Consider the following 20,176-nt stretch of genomic DNA (forward strand, 5'->3'; position numbering starts at 1 on the left):
ACCATGTTTTACAGATGACTGTAAACACTCACTGTACCTCTTTTCTGCCTACCGGTCTGCATATTAATGATGATTAGAACCATAAACATTCAGATCTGGATTCATCACTCCATCAGACTGGTTTCCACTTCCTTTCAGTTCAGGCCTTTTCTTCCTGTTCCCCTTCCTGTTTAAGAATGGCTTCCTGACAGCCACCTTCCACTGAGACCATTTCTGATGAGGCTTCAGTGAACATTAGATGGATCAGCTGAAGGTCCAGATGCATCTACCACTTCCTTTTTTCCTCTGAAAGACTTAAGTGAAGTGGAAATGTAGCTAATGCCCAAAGAAAAACTTTGAGAGGTCCTTGGAAAGCCTGGGGAAATACTGCTCAAAACCACTTAGAAAATTACAGGAAATTCTGACTTCTTGGAAGAAATGTGGGCTGGGGCAAGACTTTTGTTCTCCATTGAAGTTTTCAACTTTGTAAAATATAAGAACTACAAAGAATAAATATTAGTGAAATATTTACGTTTTAAAACCGGTGATTAGCACCTTTTTGTTGTCGGTACAAGATTATAACTTTTGATATTTAGACTACAATAAGATTTTTTTTTAAAGTTTAGTTTTTTTGTTATGTTTTTTAAATACGTCTTTTATTTTCAGTTATTACTTTCTTGTTCCAGAATTTTTTTCACATGTCAACGATCAAACATAATTTTTAAGTTAAGTTTCAGTTTCAGAGTTGTAGGCGTCCTTGCAGCTTTCGCTTTCTCTGAAAACACGTGGTCACTCTTGGCTCTTCTCTGTACTGACTTTCTCCCTCCGAAAAGCCTGCGTCATGTTGCTTTAAACTCAATTAAAAATACATTTTATGTACAGTGTCGTTCTCTTTGACTTTGTACAATGACAAAATACATCTTGACTCTTGATGTTATGCTTACAGGGGCAGCTTTAAACAAAAAAACTCCTGTGTATTTTTTTTCAGGCATGCTTGGTAGCTGTCAACAACAGCCGTTTTTCCCTCTTTGTGATTGGCTGTCTCGTGGAAAAGGGCGGGGGCTTGTCGTAAATGGTGTGCGGTGATTGGCTGATAGTGTTCCGTAAAGTAAGCTGCGCCACTGGAGTAGAAAAAAGGTAGGAGAGCTGTTAGGGACTCAAGCGTTTTCGGAAACACAACTTACTTCCCGTGGAAGCTTGTTCACGTTACCTTTACATTAAAGGTAAGTTACATGACTTACATGTTCAAAAGGTGACGTTGTTTTATATTAATCGCATCTGTGACCCTTTTACACAGCAAGCCGTGCTAGGAGAGCACTTAAACTTGCTAATCGGTAACGCTTAAAAAAAACGACTCCTGCAAACACTTGATGGCAGTTTACGGGATATAAGCGTTCCTCTGTGTATGTGTTAATATTTGTGTATCTGTCCGTAGCCGTTATTTAAATCAAATCTTAACTTTTTACACGCTTACGTCCATACCTCCAACCATTAGGGGTCTGAAACGTAAATAATTACCTGTCAACCCCGTGTAAAAGTCGGGATCTTAGTCGATGTGTAACACCAGATAAATTATTGTATATGCCGATCTCTCAGGTGAGGCACCAACATATAGATAATCTATTGAGTCTTGTATTGTTAGACGTTAAAATAAGGGGCTCTGCTTGAATCTTAAAAAAGACACATTACCGATTAGAGTTTGGCTGAGGAGAGCTGGAAAGGACCACAGGGCTGCCTTAAGTGACTTGGGGAGCCAGAAAGATTAAAAATTAAAGCTGTGAAATGGATTTATTGGCTATGATCGTCTCATGAATGTGGAATTAGGTCATATATATATAGATACACATACGTTTAAATACTCTTAATGATATATTTTTTAACTGATGCTGGAGGCAGAGTCGCATTTGTGGGGAAATTGAAACCTAAGCTGACCTTAGACGCCTCCTACATTCAGGTTTAGCCACTTGGAACAAGATAAATACAGATAAGATTGCGTTTGATTTAAAAAAAACAAAACAACAAAATGTTAATTTGTCTCTTCTTTAGCTGTCAAACAATCCTGTTTTACAATATGGGAATTAATCTGTGCAGCTAATTACAGTTTGAGCTTCAGTGTCTATGAAATCCAGCTACTTTTAACAGAAATCAGTGTTGGATGTTCCTTTACATCATCACACACATCTTTCTTTGTTTTTACTTTCTGATCTTAAGTCAGAGCACAACTGAGCCAGGAAGGAGGCGGGTGGCAGCCCGCGACAATCCTCGAGTCAGCACTTATCATTTCACAATTTCTCACACTGTAAACAAGCAGCTGGTTTTCTGTAGTGAGAAAAATGTTTTGGAGCTTCCTGACCTTTGTCTTCTGTCCACAGTGATGCAAGGAGAGTCAGAAATAAAAAAATATTTTCAATTAGATCTTCAAATTATTGAATTATCCTCATATATTTATGGATTTAAGATGAGTTCTTAGAAAACCAAGCTCAGAACAAATGACTAAAAAATGTTTCCTTTATTTATTCAGGATTATTATACACTTCTACACTGTATATAAACTTTAACTAAGTATCCACGTCTAGCGAATTCTCAAAAAGCGTAAATTCCCTTTAAAGGGTTTTTTAAAAAGTCTCAGATTTCTGCCACTTTTATCTCACAGCCTCATGATAATAGATTCTGTATGTTTTTATTAACTGTTGTGTGTCTACAGCGGAAGACTGCAGACAGAAATGTGACATACATGTCGATAAATTTACAAACATGATCTGCTTTTGTGGGCGTTTAATAACCCAGCTAGGGTTTTCTTCAGTCTTTGATGACACACCAGTGAAAAAGTATATAAAATCAGACTTTTTCTGCTTATTTCCAGCTCCATATTTTCACTCCTGGACTCTGCTAGAGTAGCTTTGCATGATTCCCAGATTAGAATAATAATAATAATAATAATATTATATGGCGGCGATCGTGGCTCAAGAGTTGGGAGTTCGCCTTGTAATCGGAAGGTTGCCGGTTTGAGCCCCAGCTTGGACAGTCTCGGTCGTTGTGTCCTTGGGCAAGACACTTCACCCGTTACCTACTGGTGGTGGTCAGAGGGCCCGGTGGCGCCAGTGTCCGGCAGCCTCACCTCTGTCAGTGCGCCCCAGGGTGGCTACAATGTAGCTTGCCATCACCAGCGTGTGAATGTGTGTGTGAATGGGTGGATGACAGGTTGTGTAAAGTGCTTTGGGGTTCTTAGGGACTAGAAAAGCGCTATACAAATACAGGCCATTTACCATTTTTATTTATCTCATACTTGGTCTCCAGTTCATTCTCTGTCTAAGCTGTTTTAGCTCCTTCACTTTTAAGCTGACTTTAAGCAGCTCTGATTGGCTGCCCCTCACTATCAAGACTTTTGTTGCACATGTTAGAAATATGTGCCCTCCATGACATCATAAAGATCAAAGAGTAGGAAAAGGAATTTTTGAAACTGAGTATTTAGAGCAGTCTGAGGCTAGAGCGATTACTCGCACATACACTGTCCTCATTATTTGAGGCTCTGGTGCATGAACATCCACCACGAAACAGGATATGTATGACAGAAAAAATGCTTTAACATTTCTTATCTGTGAAACTAAAATGGTGAATAATCTTGCCTGATGCTCGGTAGAAAAGCCTGTATATATGTAGCCACCTTTTGTGCTTTTTAGGAAAATGATGAAGCTGAGCAATTTGGCCATCACCTACCTGTTGTTCTGAAACTGAGTGGCACTGATTACCTCTTATTTCTGACACTAACACAGATAAAAAGCAATAAAATTAAGTTCATGTTTAATTAGCAAGATGTGAAAATACAGATTTTAGTGAAAAAACGCACCAAGAGAGTTTATTTTATTGGCATCGCTGAGCAGGGGAAGTATGGGCTCAAAATGTGGTCATAAATATTTTGTACTTGTAAAAAAGATTTGTATGTGTAAAAAAAAAAAAAAATTTGTGCATGCGTAAAAAAGATTTGTGTGTGTAAAAAAGATTTGTGTGTGGACTTAGCCCAAAAAAACCCCTGCAAGTTACAAGTATGAATTTTGACCCTATTTTTCTTCCTTTAAGCTGATTGGTCAACGTCATGTCAATCACAAATTCTGATTGGATTGTTACATTTGTGATTGACATGACATTCACCAATCAGATGAAAGGAAGAAAAATAGGGTCAAAATTCGTAGTTGTAACTTGCAGGTTTTTTTTGGCTAAGTCCACACACAAATCTTTTTTACAAGTACAAAATATTTATGACCACATTTTGAGCCCATAGGGAAGAGGCTATCTCACTGCTGGTCATTAGTAAGAATGCAGCTTTTAGACTCTCCCGTCTTTTGCGTAGACTGTGCCACATCGTGCAAAAAATGTCCTGACAGAGCTGCTTTCATTCACCAGAAGATGGCGCAGTGGGGCCAGCTTCAGATGCTGGACAGCAAGTACCTGGAGCAGGTGGATCAGCTGTACGATGACTCGTTCCCCATGGACATCCGTCAGTACCTGAGCAAGTGGATCGAAAGCATCGACTGGTAAGAAGTCCGAATAAAGGGCAGCGTCTTTTTTTTTTTTTTTTTTTTTTTTGGCAAACGTTTCTCATCGACTCGTTTGAACCATTAAAAAGTTGTTTTTATTGTAATACCTGTACTGATTTACCTGAATTTTTTTTATCTGGCATATCCCCTCCATACAATAAAAAGAGGAATAACTAACACTAAAACAAGAAAATCAAAGGTTGCAAAGTAAATCAAAGCAAAGGTTAAACTGGATGTCCTGATGGAAAAGAAAACTGTAGGTGCATTTGTATCGACATCGTAGACCAAACAGAAGCGAGCTCACACTTGTGGACGTGGATCTGGATCTATGGTCCTGCACTGGAAAACAACAGGGTCACCAAGGATATGGAAAGCTTCATGACATTGTATCCACAATGCAGGGATATCTTTGCGCATATTGAGAGTTTTGGTTCAGCTGCAAAAATTTAATTACATGTGGGGGAAAAAGTCCTCACAGCCCATAAAATCCTGGTTGTAAAAGTGCAGAAATACCTGTCCTTCATCATCATTTCAGCATCTGTTCATTAACTGTTCCATTGCTAGATTTTTATCAGACCAAAGCAAAAGTGTTTGAGCTAATGAGACTGATAATCATGGACTTCTCAATATTTGGATAAAGGTTTTGTTGAAGCACAGCATTTGCTGAAAACCAATTTGTAACCCTTTCAAGGTTAACCCCAAACTGAGCGTCTTCTGTTCATGCTACTCAAAGACTTACTGTGGTCTCCTCAGGGACACGGTGGCCATGCAGGACTCTCTGGCCACGGTTCGTTTCCACGACCTTCTCGCTCAGCTGGACGACCAACACAGCCGCTTCGCTCTGGAGAACAACTTCCTGCTGCAGCACAACATTCGCAAGATCAAGAGGAACTTGCAGGTCCGACCCTGGATTCGAAATACTTCTGTGTGAGGCAGGTTAAATTCCTTTATGTAACTAAAAGTACGAGCGGTTCTCTCTCCAGGATCGCTTCCAGGAAGATCCCGTCCACATGGCCATGATCATCTCCAGAAACCTGAAGGAGGAGCTGAAGATACTGGAGATTGCAAAGAGCACAGAGGTAAAAGCTGCAGCTCGGTTTCGTTGTTAGAACATAACTATGACAGCAGAATAACACCCGACAGATCTAAATCCTTCCGTTAATCAGACTCTGGCTTTAAATACACATTTACTTTTAGGCTCACACATCTGGGGTTTAAATTATAGACGAGTGTTCAGGATTCAAACAGCTTATAGGTGGATTACAGCCAGCTTCTGGTGCAGGTAGACCATCGTAAATCCTACCAGATGCAACTTAAAGCAAGAGAAAAGATGCTTTCAAGACAAAAATAGCTGAACAAATGATAAGAATTGTATTACTTTTCCAACTTAATGGCTGCTTGAATGCTCCAAAATCATGCTGATGCATGGTGCGTACACGTCTGCATGCTCTATGAATCAAAGCCCAATATGCACACAGGGACTGAGTTCTCATTCTTCAAAATGAAAAACCAACAGAAACAACCTCAGAATCAGCTTTTTTCTTATGTACTATAACTTTAGTGCATTAAATAAAGCTGTAAAAACCATTTCACCTTCATGCTGTTTATATTCTTTTACTCTCACAGAGTAAAAAAATAAATCATCCTTTTTTTGTTTTTTTTCCCAGTAATTTTTCATCTGCATGTTATCTTTCCACTCAAACACAGAAATTTCTATTTCACAGCCACAAGCCGTAATCAGAAGATTAAAGCAACCTTCTACTAGATCTAAAAGATAGAAAGAATTGGAAAGGATCTACTTCATTACACCCCTTATACCTATTTTTTTTTTCATGTATAAAACTGCAACGCTTGTGGGATAAATTACTTTTAATTTAAAAGGAAATACCATCTGTCCATCCATCTATCTTCTTCCGCTTATCCGGAGCCAGGTCACGGGGGCAGCAGCCCAAGCAGAGATGCCCAGGCCTCCCTCTCCCAAGCCATCCCCACCAACCTCCTCCACTTATCTGGAGGAACACCAAGGCATGCCAGCTGTGTCCTGGGTCTGCCCTGGGGCCTCTCCCGGTGGGACATGCCTGGAAAAGGAAATACTTGCCTGTGATATCCTCATTGATCCCAGAGTGATGTTTTTGGCCCTGATGAGAAACTGGCTAAAATTTGCTCCTCTGCAGACAGATCAGTGGACAAAACTATGACCCAAGTGAAACGTCTACAAGTCAGAACACTTGTCAAATACCTGAAAAGTCTGAACACCTTAAAACTACAGCAAGTGTTCCTTCTTTATTTAGCATGTTTTGCGATTCTGTTTTCTTCCCTCTTCTTTGTTTTTACTTTTAAATGCCTTATCTAGAAATCTGATTAAACATGAGGGTAGCAGCACGGGTTTCTGTTCATCTACACCACATACATTAAGATTGATGCAGTTTTGCTATCAAAACTACGATATACTCTGTGATAATGATGCTTAATGTTAGCTAAGGAGAGCGGATTTTGTCTTAAGATTGAGAAACTTGGAGTGGGTGTAATCTTGATCTGATTTCGTTGTTTAGCAGAACTTTAACCTCTATGTCTAAATTAATACCTGAATTCAGTTTCACTTTTCAAGGTACCGAAGAGTCTAAACCTGTTTCTGTTTCAGAGACGTTAAAATGTGTGACCTCTGTTTCGGTAGGATGAGACCGATGGGGCAGTGTCGGCCATGGTGGTGGAGAAACAGAAGCTGGACAACAAAGTGAAAGAGATGAAGCACATAGTCCAGGTAAAACTATTACGCAGCGTGTAGGTCCCAGCTCGAGGTTGGCCCGGCTCTGCTGGAAAATCTCTAACGGGCTCTTTGACTATCAGGTGGTGGATCAGAACATTAAGAACGTAGAAGACCTGCAGGACGAGTATGACTTCAAAGTCAACACACTGAAGAACAGAGGTGAGGAAATCGTCCAGGCTCAGCTGTAGAGCCAAACCCCAAAATGTGATTGCAGTGATTTGGATAGCTGAGGAAGTACTTTTGGTAATACAGTGAAGATCAACATGTCAAGGGGCAATTTGAGTTATGGAGGCAGAGAAATAATTTCAGAGAGCTGACGGAGTTTTGAGGTTTTGAGCTAAAGCGCACTTGTTGCCAAATGCGGTGATCTGATCTTAAAAAATTGGAACAAAGTAGCTCGTGTTGGTAAAATTACAGAGTGAAAGGCCTTTTCCAAACTGACATATATTAAATGCTCTTAAAAGTTCATTTAAAATTCAATCTATGTTGCTTCCAAGTTTTAATTGTGTGCATTTTTTTTCCTTCTTCCTCCACAGAGAATGAAATGAACGGCATGACGGTGAAGGACCTGGAGAAGGAGAAGATGACAGTCGGGAGGATGTGCTTTGAGCTGAAAGCCAAGCGTCAGGTGACGAGAAACACGACTAACATATAATCCCTTTGAGGTCACTGGGCTGTAACAATAAAGTCATTTTGATCTTATAAACTTTTTCTGTCTGAGGAGTTTTAAACGCCATAACAGGACATTTGATGTGACTGATGCGATGGACTCTTGGGTGTGGGTTTTTTTGTTTTGATTTTTTTAGGACGCTGTGCTCGGGCTGAACGAGCTGCTGAACGTCACTCAGGCCCTGCTGGCAGAGTTGATCTCCGAGGAGCTGCCCGACTGGAAGCAGCGTCAGAAGATCGCCTGCATCGGTGGCCCGCCCAACGCCTGCGTGGACCAGCTGCAGAACTGGTGAGCCGCCCTCTCCATCCCATCTCTTCCTCTTTAATCGCCTCTTTCTTCACTTCCTCTTCTGCTTAGCCATCAATCTTAGTGTCTTTTTCATTCTTCCACCTATATTTAATATTTCCCTCACCTTCCTCATCGTAATTTTTCCATCAGTTTTTTTTTCATCAGTTCATTTTGATTAAACACCTGCGAGGATGTGAACCTGTTTGAGAAGAAAGGTTAAAGGGGTTTAATAAGATGTTAAAATAGTTTGATAAAAGACGTAACATGGTAGATAAACAGATGAAAGTGGTCACTAAACGATATGGAAAAATCCTAAATGGAGGAGATAAATGACTGAAAGTAAATGGAGAACCAAAAGTAATCCAGGGTCCAGTTCATGAACAGTTCTTCGGTCGACTGGGTGCTTCATCTGGTGTGTTATCTGATCTCCTGTCCTCGCCCTCCTGCAGGTTCACGGCAGTAGCGGAGAGTCTGCAGCAGGTCCGTCAGCACCTGAAGAAGCTGCAGGAGCTGGAGCAGAAGTTCACTTATGAGAACGACCCCATCACATTGAAGAAGGCTTACTTGGAAGGCCGAGCTCTGGAGCTCCTCAAAAACCTGCTGTCCAAGTATGAAACCCTTCACTCTTTATTGTTATCATTATTATTATTATCATTATTATTGCTGAGTGTTGTTATTATTGGCTGTTAACCTGGATTCTGATCTGTGTGAAGCTCTCTAGTTGTAGAGAGGCAGCCTTGCATGCCCACCCACCCACAGAGACCACTGGTGTTGAAAACAGGCGTCCAGTTTACGGTGAAACTTCGGTAAGAAGTTAAATGTGAAGTGTTTACGTGTCTTTCTGCCCTGACCACTAAATCATTTTTACATTTATATAAGTTATATAATAATTCATATAATTTCTCATTTATATAATTTCTAAAAAAAAAATAAAACAGAACCAGTTTATTACCACTCTTGGTCCTGTCATGCTTGGTATTGATCCAATACTGATACCAACATTGGTATCCATACTATCTATACATCCCTGAGCCTGGCTCTGCTGGAGGGTTCTTCCTGTTAAGAGAGAGTTCTTCATCCCACAAAATAAATAAAATAAGAATTTTTCCTTCTTTGTTTTGTACCCAAATGAAATGAAAACGCAGAAATTGTGTCAGGTGATGTTTATCTGTTGGTGAGCGTCAGCTTCCTGTTTCAGTCTCATTTCCTTTCGGTTCAGGTTTCTGGTGAAACTGCAAGAGTTTAACTACCAGCTCAAAGTCAAGGCCCTGTTTGATAAGTAAGCAAATTCTCACCTTTGCTTTTGCCGCTTTGAATCATCATGCTGCATGTTTCCAAATATGTAACACTTTTTTTTTTTTCCTCCTCAGGGATGTTACAGAGAAGAAAGGGTACGTCTGAAATGTATTCATACACATTGAAATATATAACGTGTTATTCAGTAACGCAGCTGATTAATAGCTTTCCATTGATCATCTTTGAATCAGGTTCAGGAGGTTTAACATTTTGGGGACAAACACCAAAGTCATGAACATGGAGGAGTCCAACGGCAGTCTGGCAGCAGAGTTCAGACATTTGGTAAAATCAGTGTCTTAGTATTAAACCCACAGTATTCCCTTCCACTGGTTATATATTGTTTTTATTATTTAGGGAGATTTCTTAGACACCCTAATAGTGATGCCTTTCCAACTTAATCTCCATACAGCAACTCAAAGAACAGAAAGGACCTGGAAACAGAACAAATGACGTAAGAGCCTTTAAAACTTTATTCCATATAATACACAAACCTGCTCTGTGTGTTTGAGACTGCAGGTCACATACTGGCTGTTTTACAGTCATCATAGAGGCCTTCAATATGCAACAGACTCGTCTACCTGGATGTTTTTTCTTCCTCTTCTTTAGCTGTAGGAGCGCGCCCTCCTTCTCTGCGCTTATTCTCTTGTGTGGTGGAATATAACCATTAAATTAGTAATTCTGTCCAGGCCGAATGTCACATGAAAATCACCGTTTCAGCTTCCCACGGCATGTTAGTGCGAAAGCTTCAAAATAAAAGTTCTTTAGAAAAAACTGAAGGGATTTTATAGAACTAACAGTGGCCTAAAAAATCATTTTATATGTAATGCACACTAGAAAAAGAAAAGAATTCATTGTCCCGCATTACAGCTTACATAGCTATATGAGGAACCTTGTTCTACTTTATATGTAACCTCTGTAAATGTGACGTAAGGACAGATATGGACACATAGTTTGTTTTGTTGGAGAAAGATTGTAAACTACATTTGATGTGGTTTTACGTGTAGATTGGTGATGTAGAGTGAAGTTTAGTTACAGGAACGTTGCATGCTTCCTGCAGAGGCTTGGGGAAGGGTGTTGTGTGTTTTGGGTAAGCTGAGTGTGTCTCTGGGTGTTCAGGGTCCTCTGATCGTCACCGAGGAGCTCCACTCGCTCAGCTTTGAGTCGGAGCTGCAGCTCAACCAGTCCGGACTCGACATCAAACTTGAGGTGAGACCCGCCCTTTGTTCATGCTCAGAATTAAACTGGAGTTGATAGAGGAGATTAAACCCTGCTGCTTCCTCCTGTCGTTTTATTTATTTCTAGGCCATTTCTCTGCCCGTGGTCGTCATCTCCAACGTCTGCCAGCTACCCAGCGGCTGGGCCTCCATCCTCTGGTACAACATGCTGACCACGGAGCCCAAAGTGAGAACACGCTTTGATTTCAGTCCGCTCCTAGCACCTCCACGTACCCTCGCTTTTGTCTCTTACCAATCTCCAACTGTCATATTTTCCAGAACCTGAAGTTCTTCCTCTCCCCTCCTGCGGCGAAGTGGTCTCAGCTCTCCGAGGTGCTCAGCTGGCAGTTCTCCTCCGTCACCAAGCGAGGCCTGAACCAGGAGCAGCTCAACATGCTCGCTGATAAACTGCTCGGTGAGACGCACAAAAATAACATGTGGTAATGTTTTAAGAAAATTCAAGGCCACTAAATATCTTTTAAAGTCTCTGTTTTATTCATAACAGGCTTAAACCTTAACTATAACTAAAGATCTTAACCCTCAATCTGTCGTTTCTTTACTACTGATGAAATATAAGACGATCTGAGGCTCAGAAAGCTGCAGACCAAAACGAATGGCTCAAAGTCAACAAATGGCCGACTGTCACTGCTGTGCTAATAAACTTCTACCTGCAGCACACATGAATAACCTGCAGATGTTTGTACCTGGTTGTTTTTCTGTGAAGGAACCAAAGCTCAGAGGAACCCGGAGGGACTCATCCCCTGGACCAAGTTCTGCAAGGTGAGCCATAGTCTGATAAGCCTCATTTATCCAGCTGATAATGATTTCATTTATATTCAAAACCAGGAGACTCAGAGGGCAACGTAACAATCACAAAGGTTAAAACTTAAAAAAAAATGCAATTATGGAGGTGTTGATGTAAATAGTTACAAATAAAAACAAAGTCCGTAAAGACTGTTTGATACACTGTACTGCCAAAAGTACTCACTCGCCTGCCTTCACACACACACATCAACTTGAGTGACGTCCCATTCTTAATCCATAAGGTTTGATATGATGTTGGCCCTTTGCAGCTATAACAGCTTCAGCTCTTCTGGGAAGGCTTTCCATAGGTTTAGGAGTGTTTTGAGGAATTTTTTACCATTCTTCCAGAAGCACATTTGTGAGGTCAAACTGTTGATTTGAGGACAGGACTCTGTGCAGGCCAGTCAAGTTCTTCCACACCAAGCTCACTCATCGATGTCTTCATTGACTTTACTCTGTGCACTGGTGAACAGTCATGTTGTACCAGGAAGGGACCATCCGCAAACTGTTCAAAGCTGAGAACATGATATTGTCCAACATGTCTTGATATGCTGAACCCTCTATGTTCCTTTCACTGGAACTAAGGGCCTGAGCCCAACTCCTGAAAAACAACCCACATCATAATAACCGCTCCAACAAACTTTACACTTTGCACAATGCAGTCAGACAAGTACCGTCTAGACCAGGGGTCAGCAACCTTTAACACCCAAAGAGCCATTTGGACCCGGTTTCCACGCAAAGGAAAACACTGCGAGCCACAAATACTTTTTGACATCTAAAATGAAGATAACACTGTATGTATTGTTTTTTACCTTTATGCTTTGTGTGAACAACTAAGGTGTGTTGCTTATGAAATCCATGAAGTGCTACAGAGAAAATTACATTTTATTTATGTAATGAACACATTTTGAACTCTTAAAGAAATATAACCAAAGGAAAACGATCCATGTAGCAAAGAAAAACTGTTGTGTGCCACCCTTATATCGTCTTTGGGCTTTTGGAGCGTAGCAGAGCCTTGACCTGAATTTTAAAAAATAATTGGAAAAAAGCACTACGCTACTATGCAACGGGGCGATTGTGGCTCAAGAGTTGCCGGTTCGAGCCCCGGCTCCGACAATCTCGGTCGTGGTGTCCTTGGGCAAGACACTTCACCCGTTGCCTACTGGTGGTGGTCAGAGGGCGCCAGTGTCCGGCAGCCTCGCCTCTGTCAGTGCGCTGTGGCTACAATGTAGCTGCCATCACCAGTGTGTGAATGTGTGGATGACTGAATGTAGTGTAAAGCACTTTGGGGTCCTTAGGGACTAGTAAAGCGCTATATAAATGCAGGCTATTTACTAAAAAATGAAAAATAAATATTTGCATAAATATTTATTTATTTACTTATATTTATTTTACCTGGTAAATGTGTGTGGCGGGGCGTGGTCTGCAGTGCCGCTGCATGTGAGGAGGCGGACGCACCTGAGCGGCACCCGCAATCACGCCTCGCCGCCTTAACGTCTGTGCTCTCTATGCTGTTGTGTTGGTGTGTGTCGGGCTGTGAGCTGAAAAGCTACAGCCGGCTGTATACGTACAGCAGCTGTGTGTGAAAAGTGGTCAATAAAGAGATGCTGAAAAGCATGTTCATGCAAATATCGTCAGGTCTGCCGTGATATGTTTACAATGGAACTTCTGCTGCTGAACCTCTGCGCACAGTGAAGTGACTTTCATCTTTGCGCGGGACTGTAAGCGGTCATCTGTGAGGCGTGAGCGGTGTTTGTTTTTAACATAGTTCACGGTGGAGCTGCTGACATAATGTGGATCTGAAGATCCATAATTGGCCTACCAGGGGTTGAAAGTCTCGGGAAATGCACGGCGTTTCGGCGGGTGTACTGGCTTCCGCGAGTGTGACGCTATTTTGAGCGACGAAAAATAATAAAATATTTTTATATTTCAATATCACAATAATCTTCCAATTTAGAACTACAAGTTTAAAAAGAACTAACACAAAAAATACACTTCAGCTAAATACTTGTCATTTATTTTCCCAAACCACGCGGAGCCGCAGTATAAGGACTGCGTCTACACCAGGTTGCCGACCCCTGGTCTAGACTGAAAACTGTGATTCTTCGCTCCAGAGAACACGTTTCCACTGCTCTAGAGTCCAGTGGTGGAGTGCTTTACACCACTGCATCTGACGCTTTACATTGGCAGTCTTTGGTGATTGACTTTGGAGAAAGTCTGCATCCCACAGCTGACTGGAATATTTAGTAGTAAGGAAATTTCATGCCTGGACTTGTTGCACAGGTGGCATCCTGTCACGATACCATGCTGGATTCATTCAGTCATTCATTCACTGAGCTCCTCAGAGCGACCCAAATGTTTGTAGAAACAGTCTGCATGCACAGGTGGTGGATTTTATCCAGTCGTGGCCATGGAAATGACTGGAACACCCGAATTTTAAGATTTGGATGGCTGAGTGAATACTTTTGGCAACATAGTGTATTTATATCAGTGTCTTCATCTATATCCATCTAACAAGTGGGTATCTTTGTCATCAGCTTCTTTTCTATTGGCCCTAAGTTTACTCCCAAATAAAGCTTTTAAAGATTGTTTTAATGTTGAGTATAACTGACGCTTGAGCCACGTTCCCATGGCTGCAGCCTCCTCAGGCAGCTTGCTCCAAAGCCTTGACTCTGGAGCAGCTGCCTCGTGATCTGAGCCAACAAATATTCGCCTGTAATCACTTTTATTCATCGTGCACTGAACCAGACTTTGTGATTCGTCCAGCAGCAGAGCGCAAACGAGAAGGCGTTCCCTTTCTGGTTGTGGATTGAAGGTATCCTGGACCTGATCAAAAGACACCTGCTGTCCCTCTGGAACGATGGGTGAGTGGCGCTCTAGTGAAGCTGCGAGAGTCCGTGTGGGGAGAATTTAAGTGGTAAACATGAGTTTGTTTGTTTTCTCCTCCTGCAGCTGCATCATGGGATTCATCAGTAAGGAGAGGGAGAAGGCTCTGCTGACTGACAAGTGTCCGGGCACCTTCCTGCTCAGGTTCAGCGAGAGCAGCCGAGAGGGAGCCATCACCTTCACCTGGATCGAACACGACGTCCACGGTAATACAGTCACTTCATTTGACCTTCATTTACACTTTCAACAACACAAAACTTGAAATTTTGAAGGTTTTCATGATTAAACGTCTCTAAAGATGTGGCTGACGAGACATTTTTATTTTGGGAGATTTCTCTACGACTTCAAATCAAACCACATGAACCAATAGCCTTGATGTCCTGTGCAAGAAGTAAGTTTGAAGGAGGTTTAGTCCTCAGATTTAATCTCTTTGGTCTCTTTTTCCACGCAGACAAGCCGGTCTTCCACTCCGTGGAGCCGTACACGAAGAAAGAGCTTTCCGCCGTCTCGCTCCCCGACATCATCCGCACCTACAAGGTAATGGCAGCGGAAAACATCCCAGAGAACCCGCTTCGCTTCCTCTACCCCAACATACCCAAAGACAAGGCCTTTGGGAAGTACTACCCCAAACCATCAGAGGGTAAGAGCTGCTGTTACGTTTGGTTTTCGCCCATAAATACTCTGATACTCTGCAGACCTTCATCCAAGCTTCATTTACCTTCCAGCTGCTGAACCGATGGAGTTTGAGGACACGGACAAGACTGGCTACATGAAGACGGAGCTCATTTCGGTTTCAGAAGTGTAAGCAGAGAGAAACAAACGCATCACGACTAAAGAGAAAGACTTAACGTGTAATCATGGTTTGTGTCCGTGTGGTTCAGACATCCGTCCAGGCTACAGGACAACATGATGCCGATGTCTCCGGACGACTACAAGGCTCTGGAGCAGTACGTGAGCCCCAGAGACATTGACGCTGTGGTGAGTCAGCACTGTTTAAACTATAAATTTGGTATTAGCCGAGCAGTAGTAAAACTTCAAAAAAGTACAACGCAAACCAGAAATGAAGGCTGTTCACCTTCAAAGTAAAAGTTGCAATCTTTGTAACCTAGGGTGCTTGGGAAATAAAAGCGTCTGGACTTCTTTAAGTTTCCTTTAACCTCCTAGGACCCGAACTCTTCCAAAGCATGCATTTTTAATTTCTTTTTGATATTTGGGCATATTGGGGCCCGATGAATGTAAAAACAAAGAATTACCAGATTTTTTTTTTTTTTACCTTTTGTTTTTAAGAAAAATAAGAGCCACATATGAGGATATTCGTTTAAAATTTTGACAGAACAGTAGCAGTATAATGTCCTCGTAGGTGTATATCAGGCCCTTGTAGAGCAAAATTGAGTATTTTGGTCTAAATAACCCAAAATGTGATGTCCACATATGTGGACACCAGGTCCTAGGAGGTTAAGATGTTTCACCTCCTATCCAAGAAGCTTCTTCAGTTCTAATTGATCCTCTATCGAATCACAAAGTCCAAGGTGTGAAAACGGTGTGGGTCACAATCAGCCAAGGTGTCGGGTGTACGCCTTGTGAAGCCCAGCCCCACCCTATCATGTGATTTACTGAGGTCAGATGGCCCAGGGTGTGAGTGGGCGTTAAGGTGTCTGGGAAGGGATCTCAAAACTGGCGTATAGATGGCAGACAGTTGGCGTTGTAAACCATCGCCTCTGTTCAAAGACAGTCGTTCACAGTGGACATAGATGGTGTCTTTCACTCTCTTTTTCAAACCATCTGTCCTCTCTATCCAAAATGTGAACATTGGCATCCTTAAAAGAGCGACCTTTGTCCTTTAGATGCAGATGAACAGCTGAGTCTTGTCCCGTGGAGGAAGTTCTTCTATGTTGTGCCATGCGTTTATGAAGTGGCTTTAAGTCCAGATGCTTTTCTTTCCAAGCTCTTTAGACTATGATGACCTGGATGACTAAGAACCTTCACAGACACTCTTTGTCACCCTTTGCCAGAGCTTTTATTTTGAAGGCAAACGATCTTGAGCAGTTGGGCAATGTCTGTAGACAAGTCCAACTGCTCACAAGGAGGTCTTTGCCAATCGGATGGGCAATACGCATTTTTCCCTAGCAACAGGTGGTTGTCAGGGACCAAATTGTCAGTACGTTTAACTGAGGCTTTAGCAATTATTTTCCCACCAACTATCACAATTCATTTCTCTCTCACAACTGGTCTGTAAGCGTGTGTGAGTGGAACTTTATTTGCTCGATCCTACATCATCACAATGACAAAATGGCGGACAAGTTAATATCACATGCTTATTGGTCATGTGTCCTCAAATCCTCAGTTTTACCCATCATCACTTGAAGTTGCTGGTTGTCATTGACTCTCTTGTCACCACCTTGCTGCTCTCTGTGTGGATGGCCCTTTCAGCACCACCTTGTGGCAGTATGCAGATTGCAGCGGGCAAGCAGGAGCCCGAGGATTTGGACTGATTCTGGTTCATCTTCACTTTCATTGTTTCCATTCGTGTGTGTGTGTGTGTGTGTGTGTGTGTGTGTGTGTGTGTGTGTGTGTACTTACTTTTTGGTGAACGAGGTCGCCACAAAACCGAGAGGTCCTGTCAGCAAGACCATCAAGTTTGGTGCAACCAGGAGGGTGAACCTGAAGATCAAACCTCCTAAAACATGTTACTGTTGTCTTCTGTCTATGCAAAGATGCAAATTAATGGAAATTTGCTCTGCATGCTCTGAATGGGGACAATTGTCCAAAACCCATCAGCAGTGATTCCCCTCACTTGGCCATCAGTTAGAAATGATGGAGCTTATTGATGGCGTCTGAAAGCAGCTGGCGCTGAATCCTTACACTCTGATGTCATTTAGAGATGAAAAGAGAGAAATTTTGAGTAATCTTTGTCTCTTTTTTTAAAAACATGGCAGTATAAATGACCTTCTGCCCCTGGAGAAACAGTTTTTGTTTTGTTTTTCCTCTTGGCACTGCATGATGTCATTGAAAAGGGACTTCCTTTTATGGACACCAGTTTCTAGTGTTGGGACAGGCTCCAGCCCCCCTTTACTGCATCAGCTGTTCCTGTTGTCTATCCCTCTACAATGTTTCTGTCTGTCTTCTAGGTCTGCTTTCAGGCCAACAATCTGCTGGATCTCGAAGACTTTGACCATCAGGTAGATGCAGCTTCAGCGTTGCGCTGCTGTGTGTTAAAGTTTAGTCGGTGTAGCTTTGACACACCTGCTGCATGTTGCCATACTAATGTTTAAACTCCCTCAAGTGTTTAGTACATCATCCTCACTTGTGTGGGCCGCCCAGGTAGATTAAGTTTATTTCCTTTTTTTTTTTTCTTCTTTAAAAGAAAATCCATCTGACAGGACAACACGGTCCATGATTTGGACAGCCCTCCTCGTTCTTATTTTCAAAGTTTAGGGTCCAGCATGATTTTGGAAGGGTTTCTAAAGATTTTAACATTTATTTGGCAGTTTAGCAGTCAAGACTTGATCGGAAGGCGAGAGGGTGCAAGGAAAGATGAAGCAAAGGATTGCTGGTCGACCAAACCCAAGCTTTCAGCTGTAAGGCATGCGTGCCTGCTAACCAGTAAACTAAACTGCACCACTGGTTTTTAGACTGGCTTCTGACATGCCAATTTCTGATATGACTTTGAACTGGCTTCTGACCCTTTTTTGACATGAGTTTTGACTGTTTTCATTTTTATTTGAGTCTGTAGCTGCGCTTGGTCTCAGTATTGTATTTTTTCACGTAATCCAGTCTGCCTCTGTGATGTTGAGCTCTGTACTGTGTGATTTAGACCACTGGCTACAGGACACATTGTTCTTCATGTAGCTGAGAATATTTCCCAGATGTATTTTGGCCTAAATTGTCTCAATTTTGTTGAAATGAGAACATTGATAATAAAAGCATGAAGCTCTTCTTCCTTGCTAACCCTGTTACCCTGTAACTGCCAGCACGTTTTGTGTTTTTCTGTTTTCTCTGTAATATTGTAGGTTCTTTACCTTACAATATAAAGCGCCTTGAGGGAACTGTTGTTGTGATTTGGAATTATATTAAAAATAAAAAAATTAAATCAAATTTTACTTATTTCTTTTCAGATGAGTGCAGCAGACTTTCGAGATGGAAACTGAAGGGAAGTCATATTCCTTTGACCTTCATTCTTCTCCTTGTACTGTACTTTTCACCAGAGGTCATCAGGTTATGTACTCGACTCTTAGATTCCTGTATGATTTTGACAGCACGGTCACCTTTCAGAAACAGGAGAAAATTTTCTCCTTTTTTTTGTACATAGTGTTTCTTTTTGATTAACTGTGAACTTTAAAGCCCTCAGTATCCTCTGCTGTAAAACTGTAGCATTTAAAACGTTTCTGCTTGCTTCATGAGAAATGATCATCATAAATGACTGTTTGGATTCATTTTATCAGTATAATAAATGCTTGTATTAAAATGAGTCAGTCATGCTTTGTTTTTAAGGTATAAAAACCTACTCTTTCACTCACCCCCTCCCTGATCCTGTTGTGAGGTTTCTTCCTGTTTAAAGGGAGTTCTTCTTCCCCACCATCGCATCATTTGATGGTTAGGGTTCTTTCAGTAATACTGTCTGATCTTTACCTTTATAATAAAAAGCATTAAAACAACAGTTGCTATAAAATTATATAAAAAGTATAAAATTAAGTTAACCTCCTAGCACCTAGCGTCCACATGTGGACATCACATTCTGGGTTTTTGCTCTACAGTGGCCTGATATCCACTTACGAGGACGTTATGCTGCCACTGTTCTATCAAAATTTAAAACAAATGTCCTCTTATGTGGATCTCATTTTTGTCAGAAACAAAAATCAGGTTAAAAAAATAAATAAAAAATTCTGCTAATTGTTTGTTTTTTACATTCTTCAGGTCCCAATCAGCCCAAAGAGCAAAGAGAAATCAAAAAGGCATGCCATGAAAGAGTTCGGGTCTTCGGAGGTTAAACTGAACTAACACACTGTTAAGGTTACAGGTTTCACACTGATATTTTTCTGCTGCTTCTAAACTGGGCCAAGTAACATCAGTATAACGATTGATACATGTACTGTCAACAGAGCAACTGATTTTACAAAGATGAGAGTTTAAACAATGCAGACCAAAAACACAGATGCTGCAGTGTGAGAGGAAAAGCATTGTGAGGTAATATACTATTCAAAGGATGTTCTTCAAAAGTTTTGGCCAGTAAGGCTGGAAAAGATCTAATACATTAATAAAGTTTAGACTTTGTGAAGGCAGGAAGTGAGTTGAGACTCACAGCTCTATCACTGAGATGCAGGAGAATCTGAATTATTTCAATAAATTCATTTAAAAAAAAAAAAAAGGATGGTTTTCAATTTTTAGTCTTTCAGCTGCTTCGGCGCTATGTACAGTAGCGCTCAGAGTAAAGAAAATAAAAACAGAATTCAAATACGCTTAGTCTACCTGCAAAGTACAAACAGATATCCTCTTTTAGGGTCATACAGTCCCAGTCAAAAGTTTAAGACTCGAAAAATGGCAGAAAAAATCGTATTTTGCATGGTTGGATCTTAACAAGGTTCCAGGTAGAGCTTCAATATGCAACAAGAAGAAATGGAGTGAGACTAAACATTTTTTAATTGGTCTTAAACTTTTGTTTAGTAATGTTTAAAGAACAATAACTGTTGAACTGTTTACAGCCAACAGGTGGAAAAAAGTCACAGAGCAAAATTGTGTT

At 41.3% G+C, this 20,176-nt stretch overlaps 1 protein-coding gene across 6 annotated transcripts; it reads left to right on the plus strand.

The window, feature by feature from the left end:
• Positions 1-1,092: 1,092 nt before the first annotated feature.
• On the plus strand, positions 1,093-18,907 carry LOC101476764 (signal transducer and activator of transcription 1-alpha/beta). Of its 6 annotated transcripts, none has more exons than XM_076879919.1 (25): positions 1,093-1,202; positions 4,381-4,511; positions 5,268-5,412; positions 5,498-5,593; positions 7,189-7,275; positions 7,362-7,440; positions 7,818-7,909; positions 8,088-8,239; positions 8,689-8,847; positions 8,953-9,045; positions 9,459-9,518; positions 9,610-9,630; positions 9,727-9,817; positions 9,945-9,986; positions 10,652-10,741; positions 10,838-10,936; positions 11,029-11,164; positions 11,474-11,529; positions 14,320-14,417; positions 14,506-14,645; positions 14,891-15,079; positions 15,165-15,240; positions 15,321-15,417; positions 17,568-17,618; positions 18,555-18,907. In XM_076879919.1, exons 2-25 carry the CDS (start codon positions 4,384-4,386, stop codon positions 18,585-18,587), a joined length of 2,310 nt encoding a protein of 769 aa, XP_076736034.1. In that variant the 5' UTR covers positions 1,093-1,202; positions 4,381-4,383; the 3' UTR covers positions 18,588-18,907. The 6 variants fall into 6 exon arrangements, with proteins under 6 accessions (XP_076736034.1, XP_023008138.2, XP_076736036.1 ...); XM_023152370.3 differs by having other exon boundaries at positions 17,580-17,618; XM_076879921.1 differs by having other exon boundaries at positions 14,323-14,417.
• Positions 18,908-20,176: the final 1,269 nt, after the last annotated feature.

This window comes from Maylandia zebra, linkage group LG23 (genome assembly GCF_041146795.1).
Source record: "Maylandia zebra isolate NMK-2024a linkage group LG23, Mzebra_GT3a, whole genome shotgun sequence".
NCBI classification, from domain to species: Eukaryota; Metazoa; Chordata; class Actinopteri; order Cichliformes; family Cichlidae; genus Maylandia; species Maylandia zebra.